General features: G+C 40.7%; 1 protein-coding gene across 1 annotated transcript in view; it reads left to right on the top strand.

Moving 5' to 3' along the window:
- Positions 1-20,233, top strand: part of ELP3 (elongator acetyltransferase complex subunit 3) — a 72,461-nt gene that overhangs the window by 19,790 nt on the left and 32,438 nt on the right. The window contains exons 8-10 of the mRNA XM_053578328.1: positions 6,727-6,888; positions 9,750-9,876; positions 15,843-16,036. Of these exons, the coding sequence (XP_053434303.1) occupies positions 6,727-6,888; positions 9,750-9,876; positions 15,843-16,036 (483 nt within the window). The remainder of the gene's footprint in view (positions 1-6,726; positions 6,889-9,749; positions 9,877-15,842; positions 16,037-20,233) is intronic.

A 20,233-nucleotide genomic window follows, 5' to 3' on the forward strand; every position in this document is an offset into this window, starting at 1 on the left:
TAATATTGATAAAGTCTAATCTTGTGATTTCATGGTTATTGCTTTGTGTATTGTCTCTAATAAACCACCGCACACCCCTGAGGCACAGGGATATTCTCCCAAGTTTTCTTCTAGTTCTAGTCTGAGTTTTCATATTTAGGTTTATGATCCATCTTCAATTAAATTTTCATATATAGCATGAGGTGGGAATCAAGATTTCTTTTTTCCCCATAGGAGTATCTACTTGTTTTAGTATCATTTCTTTAAAAAGTTCCCTTTCTTATTTGGATTATACCATGTCTCTGTTAAAAATCAAAAGACTCTATGAATGTGGGACTGGTATAAACAGAATACCTGAAACCGGGTGTTCATAATGGACAGAAAAAATCAGAAGACTCTGTGAATGTGGGACTGTCTTTTAGTCTTTATGACAGAACTACAGTGTTTTGATTACTATAACTTTTTAGTTTTTAGTTTTTTAGTATATATAAAAAGTTTATAAAAAGTTGTTAGTTTTTTAGTATATCTTTTTTGTTTCTGTTTTTTTTTTCTTGAGACAGTCTCAAGCCAGTGCCCTGGGTAGAGTGCTGTGGCATCATAGCTCACAGTAACCTCAAACTCTTGAACTCAAGCAGTTTGCCTCAGCCTCCCAAGTAGCTGGGATTACAGGCGCCCGGCACAACACCTGACTATTTTGTTGTTGTTGCAGTTGTCATTGTTGTTTTAGCTGACCCCGGCGGGGTTCGAACCTGCCAGCCTCGGTGTGTGTGGCCGGCATCCTACTCACTGAGCTACGAGCGCCACCCTTTTTATTATATCTTGAAGTCAAATAATGTAAGTCTTCTGACTGTGTTTTTCAAGAACTCTTGAGATACTGTAGGCCCTTTGCTATATAAAATCGAGAGTCAGCTGGCCAGTTCCTATAAAAAAGTATAATGGATTTGGGATTGTATTAAGTCTATAAAATAGTTGGAGAGAGGGTGGTGCCTGTGGCTCAAAGGAGTAGGGCGCCAGCCCCATATACTGGAGGTGGCTGGTTCAAACCCGGCCCCAGCCAAAAACTGCAAAAAAAAAAAAAAAAATAGTTGGAGAGCATTAACAACTGATTATCGAGCTTTCTACTTCATGAACATGGTCTGTCTCATTTATTTAGGTTTTTAATTCTCTTAGCCATCTTCATTGTAGAAATTTTGTATGCCTTTTACAAAAATGTTTTTAAAAATATATTCTATATTTTTTAAAAATATTTCTATATATGAAATTTAAAAATTTTTCATTTTCAGTTGCTGCTAATATATAGATTTACAGTTGATTTTTATTAAGTTCTTATAAAACTGCTGAATTCACTACTTAATTCTAAAAGTTGTTTTTGTAAATCAATTAGGATTTTCTTCATAAATAATCATATCATCTGCGAATACAATGAGTTTTCCTTTTTTTTTTTGGATTTGTATGCTTTTCTTTCTCCTGAATTATTGCAATGGCCAGTATACTTAGTCATTGTTAATTACAAGTGGTGAGAGTGACACAGTGAAAACATTTACTATTTCAATATTAAGTACAATGTTGCTTGTGGGGTGTTTTTATAAATACCTTTGTTAGAGTGAAAAAGTTTGTTGAGAGGTTTTATCATTAACTCATTTGTCTAATGCTTTCTCTGCATCTATTTAAATAATCATAAGATTTCCTCCTTTGTTATGATAATGTGGGTTATTTTCATTGACTTTTTTTTTTTTTGAGACAGAGTTTCACCTTGTCACCCTCCGTGGAGTGCCATGGCAGCACAGCTCACAGCAACCTCAAACTCCTGGGCTCAAGTGATTCTCTTGTCTCAGCCTCCCAAGTAGCTGGGTCTACAGGTGCCCACCACAACACCTGGCTAATTTTTTTTATTTTTTTAGAGATGGGGTCTCGTTCTGGCTCAGGCTGATCTTAAACTCCTGAGCTCAAGCAATCCACCCACTTTGGCCTCCAGAGTGCTAGGATTATAGGCGTGAACCACCGCGCCGGCCCAATTATTTATTCTTAAGGGTGTCACCTAACACAGCATTGACAGAACATCACATATCGTTGAGGTTATCACCTCAGATGTTGTGATAACAAGAAGAAGGAATTTGTTCTCTGGTTCTGCTACTGGAGAATTACACCAGTCACTACAGGTGTTACTGGCAATCCAAACAAATCTTTGTCTAGAGAAGATTCTAAATTCCACTGACTAGTTTTGGGACTGTCAATGCAAAAGAGAGTGTGTGTTGTGACTACTAAGAACTGGTGTTTCATCTATGTGCCGTTACTATTCTGCAGTCTGGTTTGATCAGGTTGAGTGTGAGGTTGTGAGGTGCTGTGTTAGAAATGTTCTTTGGGGGCAGCGCCTGTGGCTCAGTCGGTAAGGCGCCAGCCCCATATACTGAGGGTGGCGGGTTCAAACCCGGCCCCGGCTGAACTGCAACCAAAAAATAGCCGGGCGTTGTGACGGGCGCCTGTAGTCCCAGCTACTCGGGAGGCTGAGGCAAGAGAATCGCTGAAGCCCAGGAGTTGGAGGTTGCTGTGAGCTGTGTGATGCCACGGCACTCTACCAAGGGCCATAAAGTGAGACTCTGTCTCTACAAAAAAAAAAGAAAAAGAAATGTTCTTTGGGCCTTTCAGAAACCGAATCCTTGAGCTCTCATAAGATTTCAAGGAGGACAAGACGAAGGCAGCTTCACTTGCGGTAATAACAGAGATTTTGAAAGAGGAGCTGCAGCAGATGGAGAGTAATGAGAGGGGTTCTCTTTGATGCCACAGCCTGTTTGGAGTGAATCAAAAGACAGAAGATAATAAAAAGATTTAACCTCAGGGTGCCATCTTGCCAGTGTCCCCTGGGTTGGGGCCCTTAGTGCCAGGAGACAGTAAGTAAGAATAGAACTTTTGTAGGTCACTTCCTTCTTCTTTCCAGAAATAGAAGCATGCTTCCCAAGAAACAATCTATTTCCATTTATATTTCTGCCACTTCGAGCTTATTCTGCAGTGGCTCCTGGTTTTCTCTGTCTTAGCCCTGGCTAGACTGGCAAGCACGTCTGGGATAAGAACCATGGTGTTTTTACTTTCTGCAGAGTACCTGGTTTGTTTGTTTGTTTGTTTCCTGGAGACAGTCTCCCTTTGTCACCCTTGGTAGAGTGCTGTGGCATCATAACTCACAGCAACCTCCAACTCCTGGGCTTAAGCGATTCTCTTGCCTCAGCCTCCCAAGTAGCTGGGACTATAGGCGCCTGCCACAATGCCTGGCTATTTTTAGAAATGAGTTCTCACTCTGGCTCAGACTGGTCTCGAACCTATGAGCTCAGGCAATGCACCCACCTCGGCCTCCCAAGGGCTGGGATTACAGGCGTGAGCCACCGCGCCTGGCAGAGAACCTGGTTTGCCTGTTTGCAAATGGAAACATAACCAGTAGATTTATCTAGCAGAGACAGCAGGAATGAAGAGAGATCTCTTGTGTTCCCAGTTGTACCTAATTTCTGTATTTATTTTTCACATTTGTATTTTTTTTTAAGTGAAGGAAAGTTTTAAGTGCTGAAGCCTTTAAGCAATTAACCTCCAAACATTTTCAGCATGCTACTTTTCAGGAGCATCCTGCCCAGCTGGAAAGGCAGACATATCCACAAAGTCAACTGACTAGGAGTGTGGGCAAGGTGCTTTGGGGATGGCAGTGCCGAGTTCTTACTGAGGGCCTCTGGGAAGAGAAGATATGTATTTAAGCTATGTTTGGAAGGTGAGGTAGCATTTAGATTATCTTAGCTTTTGAATTCCCGGATTATCGTCCCATTTCTCTTTACCCCCACTCTCTACCCCTCAGCTGTAAAAAAAATTCCATCAACTTAAATTATTGGCTCATGTTGTGCTTCATGGAGAACATGAGCACCTTTTATAGTTGGTGCCACTACCATGGCACACACACAAGTGTAGCATTCAATAAAACCTGTATTAGTGGGCTATATAAGCTTAAGACAAACCTTTGTAATTGGAATTGAAATCAAAAGACCTGTGAGCAAGTCCTAGCTTTGTCTCTTAGAAGGTGGAACAGTTCCTGTGTACCCAAGGACTTCAGAAGTCTGGGCCCCTGGAAGGTCTGAGAGTTGAACTGGGTACTAAAGGAGAAGGGTGCTCCTGAATGGCTGTCTAGATGATACAGATATAAGAGGTCTACTCAGATTAGTTGAAAGCCTGAATGTACATATTTGCATAAAGAACAGTTATATTGATACGTTTACATCTTGTTAAATGAAGAGGCAGGTTTAGTGAGATGTAGGAATACATACAGCGTTATCAAAGAAATCCTAGTTAAAAAAAATCCTAGGGTGGCGCCTGTGGCTCAACCGAGTAGGGCGCCGGCCCCATATGCCGGAGGTGGCAGGTTCAAACCCAGCCCCCCCGAAAAAAAAACTACAAAAAAAAATCCTAGTAAAAATGCAGTAAGCTTATGGGGAAAATGACCTTATATTTGCTTTGTTCAAATTTATTACAAATTTCTGCTTAATTGCTATTCAAATGAAAATATATAGTTATGAAAAGAAGGAAATGGTAAAGCCTTTTATAAATCTAAATGACTGACTTTTCAAAACCTGAGTTTTTTTCTTCCTCCATTTCTGTTTCTACAAAAGGTAGTAGCTTTTGCCCCCCAGAAAAAAAAGACATCTGTGAAATAGAGTTAAATTATAATTAGAAAATAAGGTTTGCTTCTCCGTCCTATGCTATATTCTGACTACTTATAAAGAGACCTTATTGTTCTTGCAGCAGAGTCCTTTATATGTCCTTGGGGGAGACCTTTGATGATTTGTGCAATGGAAAGATTAGCTAGTAAATTTTCTCTTCCCTCTATACAAATTCCCATTTGTGCAATCGCCTGCCCTCAAGTTTTTCCCAGTGATGCAAGCTACTGTTATGCCACCAGGCTTGCTGAATTAACGGCATCACTTTTGAGAAATACTGCAGGCTTTTAAAAAAGTATCAATTAATAAGAAGGTTTATGATGCAATTTTGAAATGCCTGATTCTGGGATGTTCTCATTTTGTTTTAAAAGATATACTCATCTAGCGCTTTTTGCCTTCTGTCTCTTCGGATTTTTGTATGGTTTGCTTTCATAATATAAGAATATTTGTTTTAACTTAAAAAACTAATTCCCTCAAAACCAGTGACTGATGTATTTACCCTTGGTCACTGCACACCTTGGTCCCCACTTATGTGAAAGGCGGGGGACCTGTTGATTCTGTTGTTTCAGAGAAGCCAAATGATTTCATATCCTGTCTTAGGCAAGGTTTGAAAAGGTCTGAGCACCTTTTCTGTCTTTTAGTAATTTTGAACTGGTGATTTACCTATGGTCTTTTTGCCTCTGGTAATCCCATCTAAAGCCTCATAGAATATTGAAATAAACAGACAAAAAAGTTTTGAGTGTCTAGAATGAAGCATTTTGGACTTATTCTTCTAGCTCAGTGATTCATAACTTTTTAAGTAATTATTAACGTTAACTCAGTTTTTATTGATAATGAAGAATGAAGGAATGAATGGAGTAGTTCATAAAATTATAGAAATTTTAGGATTTTTACTTTTTAAGAAAGTGCTACCATCTTCTTTGGAAATCAGGAAAATAAAAGGCAGAAAAGGCCTCCCTCACCCTTCTGAAAGATTTGAGACAGTTGTGGAAGGATGCACTTGGAAGAATGGCGGGGTTTTAAGAATTTGGAGATGATGAAAGGGATTGGAGTCTCATGTCCCATGCTGGGTTGTCTAAGCATTGTGGTGAATGAAATATAGATTAAGGATTTAAGGTCAGGTAGCCCACCTTCAAATCCTGACTTGGACTTTATTAGTTCTCTATCCTTGGACAAGCTGTTTATTCCCTTTGAACTTCAGTCTCCTCATGCATAAAATGGGAATAACAGGACACACTTCATAGAGCTGATGGGAGATTCAATATTGGTAGGGCATATGGCACAAAGCTTGGCCTGCAGTGACCTCCGTGAGTTCCTGTACCCTTACATCACCAGCCCCATAAGCAAGTGGATCCTTATTTCCCTGACCTTGGGCCAGCATTAAGGCCATTAACACAAAGAGCTTGAATCTAAAGTGATACTCACGATTCTGAATCTAAAGTGATACTCACGATTCTGATACCATTTTGCCATTCATGAAAGGCAAAATGATTCCTAATTTTGTAAATCTTTGCTAAGACTAATAGGCTTGGCAGAAAGAATTTTGTGTTACATAGAAGACCTTTTGTCTGAATTATTCCTATGATCATTATACATCCCCTCCCCGTTCCTTTTTTCTTCTATTTAAAATGACTCTAAGATATGGAGTGGGAAATACATAATGCAGATGGTTTCATTTATGTGAAAAATGGTTGCTAGGAATTGAAAAATAGGTTTTCATAGTTGAAATCACCGCTTTCAAGGATATTATGGTTGCAGCATACTGCAGGAGAATAATAACGATAATGACATTACCGTGTGCTAGTTCAGTCCCGTCCGTCCTGTGAGCTGTAGGTATTATTTTTATCCTCATTTTGCAGATCAAGAAATTGAAGCACAGGGAGGTCAATAGCATCGCCATTTATATGGTTAGGAAGTAGCAAAACTAGGATTTGAACTCAGAGTCTGGCTCTGGATTCTGCTCTCTGAGCCACTGTCTCATTGGGAGGGCCGAGCAGTCCCTGGAGAGGGAGCAGATGTCCTAAAGCCTGCCAGGTTTGTTATTCTTAGATTTGTTCTGCAGGTATTCCGAGAGAAGCCTCACAAAGTGCATCGGGATTACGATTGAGACCAGGCCAGATTACTGCATGAAGCGCCATCTAAGTGACATGCTGACCTATGGCTGCACCAGGCTGGAGATCGGGGTGCAGAGTGTCTACGAAGATGTAGCCAGAGACACCAACAGGTACGGTGGCGGCAGGCGGCCTCGAGCACACCCGCCTCTGTCCCCACTGACTGTCTCTGTATTCATACTCCTCTTTTCTTCCTTCTGGCCAGATCTTGGAGGAAGAGGAGTGGGTACTGCTCCTCGCCAAAGTCCCTTCTTCTCTCCATGCTTTTAAGTCCATTCCCTCTTTATTTCATTTTTTCAGCCTTTCTCTACTGACTCTTTTCCAGTAGCCTGTAAACATGTTCATTTCTCATAAGCAGTTTTGTTCATATAGAAAGCAGAGGGTAGGATTCAGGGCGAGTGGTTTAAAGCAGGAGAGAAGGCCTGGGAGAATGGAGCAAAGAAACAGGTTTGAAGAAGAAAGAAGTCGGGAGAAGGTTTAAGAGACTAATTTTTGTCGGCTTAGTGCCGGCTCAGTGGTTAGGGCGCCAGCCACATACACTGGGGCTGGAGAGTTCAAACCCAGCCCGGGCCTGTTAAACCACAGTGACAACAACGACAAAAATAGCTGGATGTTGTGGCAGGTGCCTATTGTCCCAGCTACTTGGAAGGCTGAGGCAAAAAAATCTCTTAAGCCCTAGAGTTTGAGGTTGCTGTGAGCTGTGACGCCACAGCACTCTACCAAGGGGGACATAGTAAGACTCTGTCTCAAAAAGAAAGAGAGAGACTAATTTTTGTGGAGCAAATACCAATTGGCAGAAAGTTTGGTGAGGTGGTGGGTGTAAACTTTGAGAAACTGGGGAGTACAAAGTAGAAAAGAAATAAGGGTTCATAGAGCTGTGAGGTTCTGTGTCCTCGAGAAATACGGCAATGATTAGAAGAGAGAAAATACCTGAGGAAGGTTACCTGCATGAAGAGCTTTATAATTAATTGCTAAATTAGGAGGGATGGGGCGGAACACCAGGAGGCCGCAGAGGTCCTTGACTGAGAATGGTGACAGTGGGCTTCAGAAGGAGGATGTGTTGAATTAGACCTTGAAGACCCTTCTGCTATGGTAGGATTGGGGTCAGCATGAAAGGGGAACTAGGGAGACAGACATTGGTCAGCATCTTCAAAATAACCAAAAGAATACAAGGCTGAGGAGTGTGGAATTTTCCCTTTAGGTAATAGAGCTCTGTTGAATATTTTTGAGCACAGGGAAGGTGAATCTAAAGGATGTCACGCTTGTCAAAGAGTGACGCATGTGGAACCCAACTTGTATAAGATGAGACTCAAAGCAGGGAGACTGGCTGGGTGTTATCACAGTCAAAGCTGAGCTAGAGAAGATACCTGTGGAGAGGGGAAGAAATTTTTGAAGGTCAGGGAACTTTCTGAAGAAAATGACACCTGAGCTCAGACTGAGAGGATGAGCATGGGTTAGGCGCAGAAGTGGAAGATGGTTTCAAGCAGAAAGAAAATGTGAACGAACTCCCAAGGACAGGCACATGTGGGGGGACCAAATCGGGCATCATATGAGCCACAACTTTGAAACCAGAATCTTTGGCCAGATGAAATGATGTGGCCAGTGTGGTTAGAGTGTGAGGTAGGAGCGTGGTGACCAGAGGTGAGGCTGGAAAGCAGCCAGAGGGACCCTAGAGGGCAGCCGGGGAGGCTGGGCTCTAATCCAAGGGCAGCAGTGACGGGCTATAAACTAGCTAAGCTGTGATGGGGCATATCTGCATTTTAGATAGATGGCTTTAGTTACCACAGGAGGCATACACAGGGTGTCTGTAAAGTTGGTGTGCAGTTAAAACAGCCGGCCATTGTAAATTGCCCATGAACTTTGTGGACATCCTATATTAGAGGAAAGCGACCTAGAAGGGAGAACAGGTAAGCAAGAGCTACTGATGTGCTGGAGAGAAGTGGACGGTAGTACTTGGTGACTGGAAACTAGCATAGGAGAGAATGGAAGTCAAGGCAGCTGGGGGGAAGGTGGGTTTCGTTTTGAATATGTGAAGTTTTAGACACTCGTGGAACAACCAGCTGAAGCTTTGCTTTAGAGCAAGGCTAGCCAGTAGAACATTGCACAGTGATCCAAGCGTTCTGTGCCTGCACTGTCCAGTGTGATAGTGCGACTGAGGCCCTGAACTTTTCACTTAATGTGAGTTTGAATGACCTCTGTGCACAGTGGCCGCCATGTTGTACAGGGCTACTTTAAAGTACTGTGTGTTTGGGTGCAGTATTCAGGAGAGAGGCCTAGCCTCATCTTAGGAATTTCAAAGTCATTAGCAAAAAGACTTAGAGATTGTAACTTTGGAAATGGATGAGAGCATCCAGAGAGCATGAGCTGGAGTCCCTAGTTTCCAGGACCTTTCTGTGCTGCCATAGGCTTCCGTCTTTGGTGCCCCAGACTGTTACCAGGGCTTGCTTCCTGTCTGCAGGTGGCACTGAGATGCTCCATTAAGGCGATTATCCACGTGGCCTTCTCACTGAACCATTCTCTCTTCCCTTGACCAATGAAATCTGTTTGGTATAATAGGTTTCACTCTTCCTCTTTCTCTCTACAAATAATTAACAAGATTTTTAAAGGAAACAGCAGGTTGCTTTTCTGCACAGTTTAGAGCTCATTATTCCTCTTTTAACACCGACATTTACATAAGTAAGTTTATGTTGACTGATGACGCTAAACCAAATAATTTTAATATACGTTAACTCTTGTTACCCCTGACATTTACTTTCAGTACTTTAAATAGATGCATAAGGGAATTGCTGAGAAATATCTTAAAAGTGATTTATGTCCAGGCCTTCTCAGAGGAGAGGATCTAAAAAGTGACTTTCTGAGAGGGTCTTTTTCCCCCCATCCTATGAATTTTGGTTATAGAACTTCTGTTACATTCCCTCTGCTGCTGCTGTAGCCCATTTATTTGTATAACAGGTGGTGACTTTTCTTTTCTCAGAGGCCACACTGTGAAGGCAGTTTGTGAGTCATTTCATCTGGCCAAAGATTCTGGTTTCAAAGTTGTGGCTCATATGATGCCTGATCTGCCAAATGTGGGACTAGAAAGAGACATGGAACAGTTTACGGTAAGTGCTGCCCCAGCAGGCCCGTTCAGATGCCCTGCAGGCTCTGACCACCTGTCTGCGCTTGCTGTTTCTTTACTGCTGATTTTTCCATTTTTAAAGCAATACTATAAGCAATCCTCCTTATGAATGTTATTAATGGAAACACAGTCGAGTAAGTCACACAAAGCCCCATCAAACTGTAAGGTTTTAATACATTCTTTGCAGATTGTTTTTGCATAGGCTCTTTGGGGGGTGAGGTTGTTTACACACCTACAACACAGGCGCACTTAATGGTTCCACATGTATGTGAGGTAGGGAATCCTTTTCATTGCTTTTTCACTTAACAAGCATTTATCCATGTTGTAGCCTGGTCTCTGCTAACATATTTAAATACATGTTTAATTTAATATGTCATAACTTGCTTAACCATTTCCTAATTTTTCAAAAGTTAAGATATTACTGGTTTTTTATATTACAAGTAACACCACTTTATGCCTATCACTTTTTGGAATACTTGGGTTTTTGTCTTTATGATAAATTCCATGGAGCAGAATTATCATGTAAAGGTACAAACATTTTAAGAATTTCACTATATTACTAAGTAGCTTTGCAGAGAGTTGTAACGATTTACATTCATTTCACAAGGGTGGTTCTCCCCCCCCAAATAATTCTCTCCTGTTTGTTTATTTTCTGTGTATTTTCCTGCACATATATACATACATATAAATACAGTATTTTACCCTTTGCTAATTTGATGATTGAAAGGGGCATTTTAACTTGCATCTTAAAACTATAGTAGTATAGTTCTCAGGTTTGTATTTACTAAATTATATTTCTTTCATCTTTTGGAATTTTGTGTTCTGGTCTTCTGACCAATTATTTTATTGGGATATGAATTTTTTAATTTCTATGAACTTTTAATTAAATTAATTAATTAACTTTTGGCGGGGGGAGACAGTTTCACTCTGTTGCGCTGGGTAGAATGTCATGGCAACACAACTCACAGCAACCTCAAGCTCTTGGGCTCAAGCAATCCTCTTGTCTCAGCCTTCCAAGTAGCTGGGACTATAGGCACAACACCCAGCTGCTAATTTTTCTATTTTTTTGTAGAGATAGGTCTTGCTCTTGCTCAGGCTGGTCTCGAACTCCTGAGCTCAAGCAGTCTACCTTTGGCCTCCCAAAAGGTTAGGATTACAGGTGTGAGACACCACACCCAGCTTTTTTTTTTTTTTTTTTATTGTTTGGGATTCATTGAGGGTACAAAGACACACCCAACTGATATAAATTTTTTAGAGAGATTATGGGCTTACTGTTTTTTTATATTTATTGCAAATGTTTTCCTCAACCTATTGTTGGCCATTCAGAACTGCCTTCTGGTCTTTGAATTTTAATGTTTAACTGTTAGTCTGGTTTGAGTTTTTCATTTTTTTCTTTCTTTTTTTTTTTTTTTTTTTTTTTGCTTTTGTATTTGTTTTTTCACTCTGTCATGGTTTCTTGACCCTTGTTAGCTCTGTTTGGGGAATTCCCCTGCCCAGGCCCTTTTTCTTCAGATTCTCACAAAGGGGAAGTATGTTTTAGGGACATCCACAATTTTAGTGAAGATGATAACAATACATATTTATCAAGTTATTTCATTTATAAGAGTATTTTTACTCTGTTTAGAAAAATGGAATTGGCCATGCCTTATTTATAATGTTAATAATTCTTTCCTTCCTTTTAAAAAGTTTATTATCTTTTAAGCTCTTGAAACTACAGCTGAAGGCCCATTTATAAGACAACATTAATCCACAGATATCCCTGTTAGTAATTCCCCCATATTGGTTTTGTAATAGATTTTGAATCTAATATCCTCCCCTCAGTAACTAATAGCCAGGTACTTAGACAGCAAGCCTAAAAAGCACAGAGACACATTTCTCTTTAGCACAGACCCCAGGCAGCCTGGTACATAGCCGGATTAATAAACTTTAAATGCTCTTGAGAGATAAGGTATGTGTAATACCATAGCAAATAAGGGTAAACAGCTGAGTCTTGCTAATCATTTTCCTTAGTGTCTTCAAAATCAGGGATAGTTCAGTAATAATATTGCAAAGACAGCCCTTCGTGTAAACAGATTTATCTGCTTGTTCGTAATCTTTTTGGAGAAACCGCAGGGGACATGAGCAGACTGTATTTCTTTTTTAACTGCATCCTAGTAGATGAGTAACAAAATGGAGCTAAAATGAAAAACTTGAATTCTCTCTAGAGAAAAATTCTCTAAGAATTAATTTATAAATTGCTTTCAAATAAATAGCTTTTACAGATCAATAAGAAAAAGGCAGACAGCTCAGTAGGAAAATGGATAGAAAACTTGAACAAACATTTCACAAAAGAGAACATTCAAACAGCCAATAAACCAGTCCAAAAGTTCTCAAAGTTATCTTCACAGAAATGAAATTTAAAGCCACAATGCATTACTGCTGCATACTCTGCAGGATGGCTAACATTTAAAGGACAAGATAGGAATTAGAACTACAACTCTCATTTACTGCTGGTAGGAATGCGAATGGGCACATCCATGTTAGACAACTGTTACACAGTGTCTGCAAAAGCAGAACCCATGTACCCACCCCAGCCCAGCACTTCTACTCCTCGATATAGACCCAACAGAAATTCACACAGGTCCACCAAGACATGTTCACAACTTACTATTGGTAATATCATTGAAGTAGAAAATACCTAAGTGTCCTTTAATAGTAGATTACACAGATAAATCATGGTGAGATCATAGGATGAAATACTGTAAAATAAGAGGAATAAGTCACAACTTCCTACAACAACATGGCGGATTCTATTCAGGGTACATGGAACACAAGAAGCAGATCCAAAGACTACTGAAACCTGCAATTCATTTATGAAGTTCAAAACCACGGGATGGAATTTTAACTGGAAACAAGTATGGGGTGGACTTCTGAGATTCTGATAATGTTTTTTTCCTTGATTTGAGTGTCTGGGTGCTGGTTACAAGATTTGTAAAAAAACGTCAAGATGTACCCTCAGAACACGTATTTGCCTTGATCTGTGCTATACGTCAATAAAACATTCACATAAAAAAATTTCAAAACTACCTGCCTCACAATTAAACTCAAGGAGGGGGCGTTAGAAGGGTAGGAAGAGGCCCCACCTGATGGGTACAATGGAAGCACACTCCTGAGTGCAGGGCTCAGGCACGGCTCAGAGTTTCCTAACAAATGCAGTGCCATCTAATCGTAAGCACCGTTATGTTAAATCTGCAAAGAAAAATTTTTTTTCAAAACTATATTGAAGCAGTACCCTGAACCCCATAAATGCATCAATGTACAAAGTTATGATTTAATAAAAAATAATTTAAAAAAAGTAAAATAATTTATCATTGGAAATAAAATGAAAATACATGTATTAAAATTTTTTTTTTAATTAAAAGTTTTGTTTTAGAAAATCTTGTTTGGGTCTATTTGAAATTCACAGCATTTCCTGACTTAGGCAGTGCTTTTTATACTTTACAACTTCTTTTTTTCCTGCTTTATTTTTTTTATTTATTTATTTATTTTTATTTTTTTGTGTGTGTGTGGTTTTTGGCCGGGGCTGGGTTTGAACCCGCCACCTCCGGCATATGGGACCAGCGCCCTACACACTGAGCCACAAGCGCCGCCCTTTCCTGCTTTATTTTATTGTCACATCTGCCTAGAATTCCTTATGAACAGCCCACATATGTAGTTCCCATAATGTATTTTGTTTCACAGGAAGGGTTGCTAGATCAGAGACCTACTTGTATAATTGCAAAATTCTACAAAATTTTCTCTCCATAGAGGATAGGATTTCTTAGCCTGCCGTGGGTTCATAAAGCCACAATCCAGCCCACCAAGATCAACAGCTCCAGGATCTCCAGGGTTTGGAGCCTACATGTCTTAGTTATAGGTTGGCTTAGAGTTCACCCCATTGTGTCACTCAATTCTGTGTTACTGGAGTGAGATCCTGGTTACTCGCATCTATTTCTTGTAAATTTATGTTCCTAATAAAGTAGTAAGTTCAGAGCTTGTAGCTATGTATATTTGCTTATATTTCCCAGTAACGCAGAGTTACTTTTGAAAAGAAGTTTTCTTTTTTCTTACAAAGCTAGAAGTCTTTGCTTTGATGGAGACTGTGTAACCTCTTAGGAATTTATCCCCCCTCCTTTCCTGTTCTCTTTGTCCTTCTGGGTTTATACTTTTTAAAAAATTCCTGTCATTTTAGCGTGATTTTTGAGGGAAAGGAGAAAGACATATTTTAATGCTTCATGTTTAACCCAAAATCCAGAACCAATCCAGTCTGCCTTTATTCTTTCAAAAGGTGGATATCTATATCACCTCATATGTCTCCTAAACTTATTATACAAGCATCAGAAGTATTTTTCTGAAATCCCACGTTCAAATGGGGATTCAGATTAGGTAGAGAACAGCTCCATACATCTTCTTTGTGGAGTGATCACGGAATATTTATTGAAGACATGATGAACTTTAAAATATAAATATTACGGGAAAAGTTACACAATTACTGAAGACCATCTCTGAAACCAAACGGCATACAAAGAAAACAGCATTTAAGAATGCAACAGAAATCAGTGCGAGTGTTCAAAAAGTCTAAAAAGTTCACAGTTGCACTTCTGTGAAAAACAAGTTAAATGATGGAAAGCCTCGTAAGAATAACGTAGTGGAAGATACAAAGCATTTTGACAGTTTATAAAGTAAGGCACTGCTGGCTGGATCCTTGGCCGCGGTGAGGGTGAGAGGAAATGTGGGAGTCTGCCTTCATTCCTCCAGCACACCCCGTGCAAGACAAGGTGAGCGCACTCGGTCAGTGTGAAGTCACGGGAAGGAGAATGCCCGTGTCTCCGGCCATATCCCAAATAAAGAGAGAAGCAAGGCAGCCAGCCAGGGTGGTACAGTGTGAGAAATGACTGTGCCAAGGCAGATGAGTTGGATGTTGTACTCAGGGTCCGATAACAGTGGCCAGTGTGTAGCCTGGCTTAGAAATGGTTCCAGTTAGCCTGAAGATAAAGTAGTCACATCCAGGGATCAGCAAGACCCCTTTTCCTGGTAAGAGCCATATCGTAAACTTTCTTTGGTTTTTTTGTTGTTTATTTGAGACAGAGTCTCACTTTGTCACCTGGGTAGAGTGCCATGGTGTCATAGCTCACAGCAACCTCAAACTCTTGGGCTCAAGTGATTATCTTGCCTCAGCCTTCCCCCGTAGCTGGGATTATAGGCACCCCCCACAATGCCTGGCTAGTTTTATAGAGAGGGTCTCACTCTGGCTCAGGCTGGTTTTGAACTTGTGAGCTCAGGCAATCCACTCGCCTTGCCCTCCCAGAGTGCTAGGATTACAGGCGTGAGCCACCACGCACAGCCTCAGCATTCTAGGTTTTTTAAGTCAGATGATGTCTGTCTCAACTTTTGAAAAGTTTAAACTATTACCTGTGTTCCACTATTAAAGGATAATATTGTCTATAAGTGAAAGCAGACATTAATAGTTTGTCATAGGATGATGTTTAGAAAGTGGTAATACAGGGTTCGGTGGAATTTTTTTTTAAGTCGAGTGGCTACTCTTCGAAGGTCAGGAAGGCCTCTCTGAAGAAGCATCATTCAAGCGAGACTGAAGATTAGCTAGAAGAAAAGTTGGTGAACTTTTTGGGCAGAGGAAGGTGCCTTTGCAGAGGGAGAAAGGACTGGTGGTGAGGGGTGGCCTGAGATGAGATTGTGCAGTAGACAGGGACTGGGTTGGGGAGGGGCTTGAAGTCCAGGACACACGTGCTTTGCTCTGGTGAGGCTACAAAAACAATGAGTTTCTGTCCTTATAAACCTGCCCTGGTTGGAAAGGAAAGGCAGTCCCGGGGCCTGCCAGGCATGTGGGAGAAGCGGCCCCAGATTGAGACCTCACCCTGGCTGATCTCTACATCACTAATGGAGAAGTCATTTTCTCTTCTGTGTTCACAGGAGTTTTTCGAGAATCCTGCTTTTCGTCCTGATGGTCTGAAACTCTACCCTACTCTGGTGATTCGTGGAACTGGACTTTATGAGCTTTGGAAATCAGGAAGATACAAGAGCTATTCTCCTAGTGACCTGATCGAACTGGTAGCTCGGATTCTAGCTCTTGTGCCTCCATGGACTCGAGTATACCGGGTGCAGAGGTATTGTGTTACCTTTTATTCCGAAAATAGTTGGCGACGAGTCTTTCTGTTTATAGTTTCTGATGAGAATAGTCTGATTGCATATAGAGGGGTTTGAATTGAATGGGCTATCTGGAATGCTGTCTGTAAATAGAGAGGAATGGAAACGAAAGGACAGCATGTCCAAGCCACTTTCCATATCATGTTTAATCTTCTGTCCATTCATGTCCATCACCATGAGCCTGGAGATGAAGTCGTGAGGGTCAACCGGCGTGGTGCTGGCTTCTGAGGAGCTTCTCACCCGCTCGGGATTTCCTCTTCTGGGCTATTTCAGTCTAAATACAGAGATGAATGTGTCTTATCCCTGTTCTGGGACCTCTGAAGGAAAAGGAAAGAGTAACCACGATCATTCTTTACAGATATTAATATAAATGTGGAGAACGAGTAAAAAAAAAAAAATAGTCTTACCTGTTTTCTTTCTAGAAGAAAATAAGATCTCATTTGAAATCATGGGCCTTATGTATTTATTCTTTTTACTAGAAATAAAACAATGAAGAAAAATTATAGAAGCCAAAAAGTTACTTTCTACAGTCCTAGCAAGGCCATTTCTGTGTTCGCCAGTCATTAAGGCCCATTCATTCCCAGCAGCCTGCCAAAAACTGCCTGGGTTCCAGTGTTACAAATGGCAAGGCCAGAGGTGACTGTAAGCGGCCATGACTTGTGTTGTGTTACTGATGACATAAAACTGAATAAATACTAAAAGCAAGCAGAATTATCAGCACTTAAGGGAAATTATCAGATGTACTGTAACAGTTTTGCTAGAAGTTGAAGGACATTTATACCTATTTCTGCCATAGCATGTTGATTTCTCAAAATTGTTGAATCATCTGCCTAACTCTAGGATCTAAACTGCCTGTATGATCTCTATTTTTAAAAATACACTTAAAATACTAAGGAGATATGAATAGAAAAGTCACTGTTAAAATTGTTTGCATTGTGTTTTTTTTTTTTTGCAGTTTTTGGCTGGGGCTGGGTTTGAACCCGCCACCTCCAGCATATGGGGCCAGTGCCTTACTCCTTTGAGCCACAGGTGCCACCCAGCATTGTTCTTTTTCATTCCTTCTGGAAGAGCTCCGTCCAGAAGACATTGGGTGGGGCCAGCTGGGCATGTGGGTATCTAGGTGGGGGAGGTAGAGAGCCACAGGGACCAGCCAGCCATGTGGAGATGGCAGTAGCGACTGTGGTGAAAGGACATGTATTCCCACCGAGGGCGGATCTGGTAGAGGATGTACATCCTCTGGGGGGAGAGACAGGTGGGAAGACAAGAGGACGGCAACAGAATGATTAGTTACTTACGGGATTGATCTGATCCACAGATACATTAAGGATAGTGATTGTTAGGGTTTTTCTTATCTGAGAAGGCTGTGACAAATGTGAAAAGGAGAAAATTAGAGTGAATGCAGTGACGTTTTTGTAGATAGATACAGAAATAAATGTAAATATAATAATAATTTACAGTAATACAGTTGGTCCTCTGTATCCATTCATTTCACATCCACAGATTCAACCAACCTCAGCTGGAAAATATTCAGAAAAAACAAATGGATGGTTTCATCTGTACTGAATGAAAGGCTGTTTTTCTTATCATTATTCCCCAAACAGTATAGTGTAACAACTATTTGCATAGTATTTGCATTGTATTTAGCATTATAAGTAATTTAGAGATAATTTAAAGTATACTGGAGGATGTGCATAGGTTATATGCAAATACTCCACCATTTTACGTAAGGGACTTGAACATACACTGATTTTTTTGTCCCCATATGGTCCTGGAACCAAATCCTTGTAGATGCCAAAGGATGGCTGTAAACATAAAGTGAGTGTGTGTGTTTTATAACAGTGAGCACACCTGGTTTCTAGATGTTGGCTTCTAAATACACTTCTCTATTAAAAGGAACCAGGGTTCCTTGGAGAAATGGCTCTACAAGATGAACTTGGAACCTCTTGTGCCAGAAAGTATGGAGGTTTTCAAGGAAAGATGGGGAAGGCAGCTTAAAGGGCTCTCATTGGCTACATCTGGGATCATTTGAGGACCAAAATAAATATTGATATAAACAAATTATAACCAACTGAGTAAAATAGAAGTACACATGTGTAAATGATATATATAATTAAATTAATATACATTATAAGTGTGATTCAGAAACTTAATATTTACAATCAACCCTCATTGTTCACATATTTTGTATTTGCAAACTGCCTGTTTGCTGAACTTCATTTGTGACTCAAAATCAATACTTACGGCATTTTTGCAATCATTCTTAGACACGTGGAGAGCTTTGAAGAATTTGAGTTGCCCAACACATACGTTCCTTGCTAAGATGAGACAAGGCACGCGTTCTGCCTTCTTGCCTCAGTTCTCACGCTGTAAGCAAGGGTCCCTTTCATAGTCTCTGTTGTACCACTTCTTTCTTTCAAATTTGGGGGTAGTTGGTTGGGATTTGCTGTCTAAAATGACCCCCAGTCCTCACTCTGAAATGCTGTTATTCTCCCAAAGTCCAGGAGGGCTACACTGTGCCCTGTGGAAATCTACATGTTAGATCCCATGTGTTCAGGCCTGAGTTATGTGCTGTCGGCTATTTCAATGTTAATAAATCAACAGTGTGTGTTAAATAAGGCGTCTTTCAACCGAAACTCACATGAAACAGGGTTATGTATTGATCAGACAAAACCTGTGACTGCAGGCTCAGAAGAACCTAACCCTGTAATCTCCCTGGGAGCAGCGGCTCCATGCTCACCATCTCAGTGTGGGTGGCGACGGTCTGGTGACATAACCAGAATTAGGTTTCACAGTGTCTCCTCACAGCATACTTACTGATTACAAAGTGGAGGAGAGTCACAACAGTGCAGGTTGGCAGCTGATCAAAGTGAGCGTTTCAATAACAGGACCAATCACAAGAGTGTGCTGCCGGGTAGGACATACTGAGAACATGGCGCCAGCTCTGCGTCATCTGCCAAAACTCCCTAATCTGAGTCTAATCGTGAAGAAACAACAGACCATCCCAAACTAAGGACTGTTGCGAAAAATAACTGGCCTGTAGTCTTCGATAATATGAGGATCAAGAAAGAGTTCCCTTTTGAAGGAGAGCAAAAGGATGTGACAATTCAGTGCAATTCAAAGTTGTGAACTAGATTATTTCCTCACAATGGACTTTATTGGGACATTGGCAAAACTCTAATGATATCTAGGACTAAACAGTAGTAAGCCAAGTTGCAGCCCTGATTTTAAGGGTTCTAATGTGGTTATGTAAGAGAATGTCCTTGTAGGAAATAGTTAAAGTACCCTGAAAGTGACAAGACCTGTTATTCACAACTTCCACTTGGTTTGAAGAAATAACTTATTTGTACCTCACTTGGGTCTTTTCTGTAACTTTGAGATTGTTTAAAAAAATTTAATTCAGTAAAAAACAAAGATGCAATAAATAGCATCAACAGAGACAAAAGAAAAAGATCTTTTGCATTTAGCCAACTTGAATAACCAGAGAACAGTGAAGATGCTGCTTCCCAGCAGCAGAGTTTGGCAACAGATATCCCAGGCTCCTTAACCAATTTGACATCAAGATATATCATAGTTTTCTTGCCAAAAGTAATAAGGCGTAGATCACACAGGCAGTCAGATGAAGAATTTGTATTCTTCCCTTCTTTTTCTGCCTAAAATTTTTTACTACTATAAGCAGGCTCAAGCAGCAGAGATATTGCTATAACATTAAAAGCTTAATTTTATAGACTTGCTGAAATATCACCATGGGACATTTTTACTGGCTTCCCATCAACTGAGAAAATAAGGACTTGGAGGAAATAAGAGCAGGAAACATCGTCTCTGTAGTTAAGAACATGTCTGTCCCCCAAAAGTCAACACGAGGAGAGAGGCGTGACATGACGGATGAGGGACGTGAGGCCTGTTGCAGAAACTTCCCCGTTCTCATTTCTTCCCACCTGTGGCAGCCCTCCCGGGGAGAGTCGGCTCGTAGAAGAGGCCACTAGCTCCAGTTCCAGCAGCCAGAGTGTCAGTCCTAGCTCTGTATCAGTGTGTGTCACTGACGGTGTTTGTGTGGGAGGGTGTGGGCTGACGGTTTCCAAGTGACATTTTATTCCTTCACAGATTAGGTGGGTGAATTAAAACTTAATGGAATCCTGTACAACAAGAGGCAGGGGTGC

This window comes from Nycticebus coucang, chromosome 24, assembly GCF_027406575.1.
Source record: "Nycticebus coucang isolate mNycCou1 chromosome 24, mNycCou1.pri, whole genome shotgun sequence".
In the NCBI taxonomy this organism is placed as follows: Eukaryota; Metazoa; Chordata; class Mammalia; order Primates; family Lorisidae; genus Nycticebus; species Nycticebus coucang.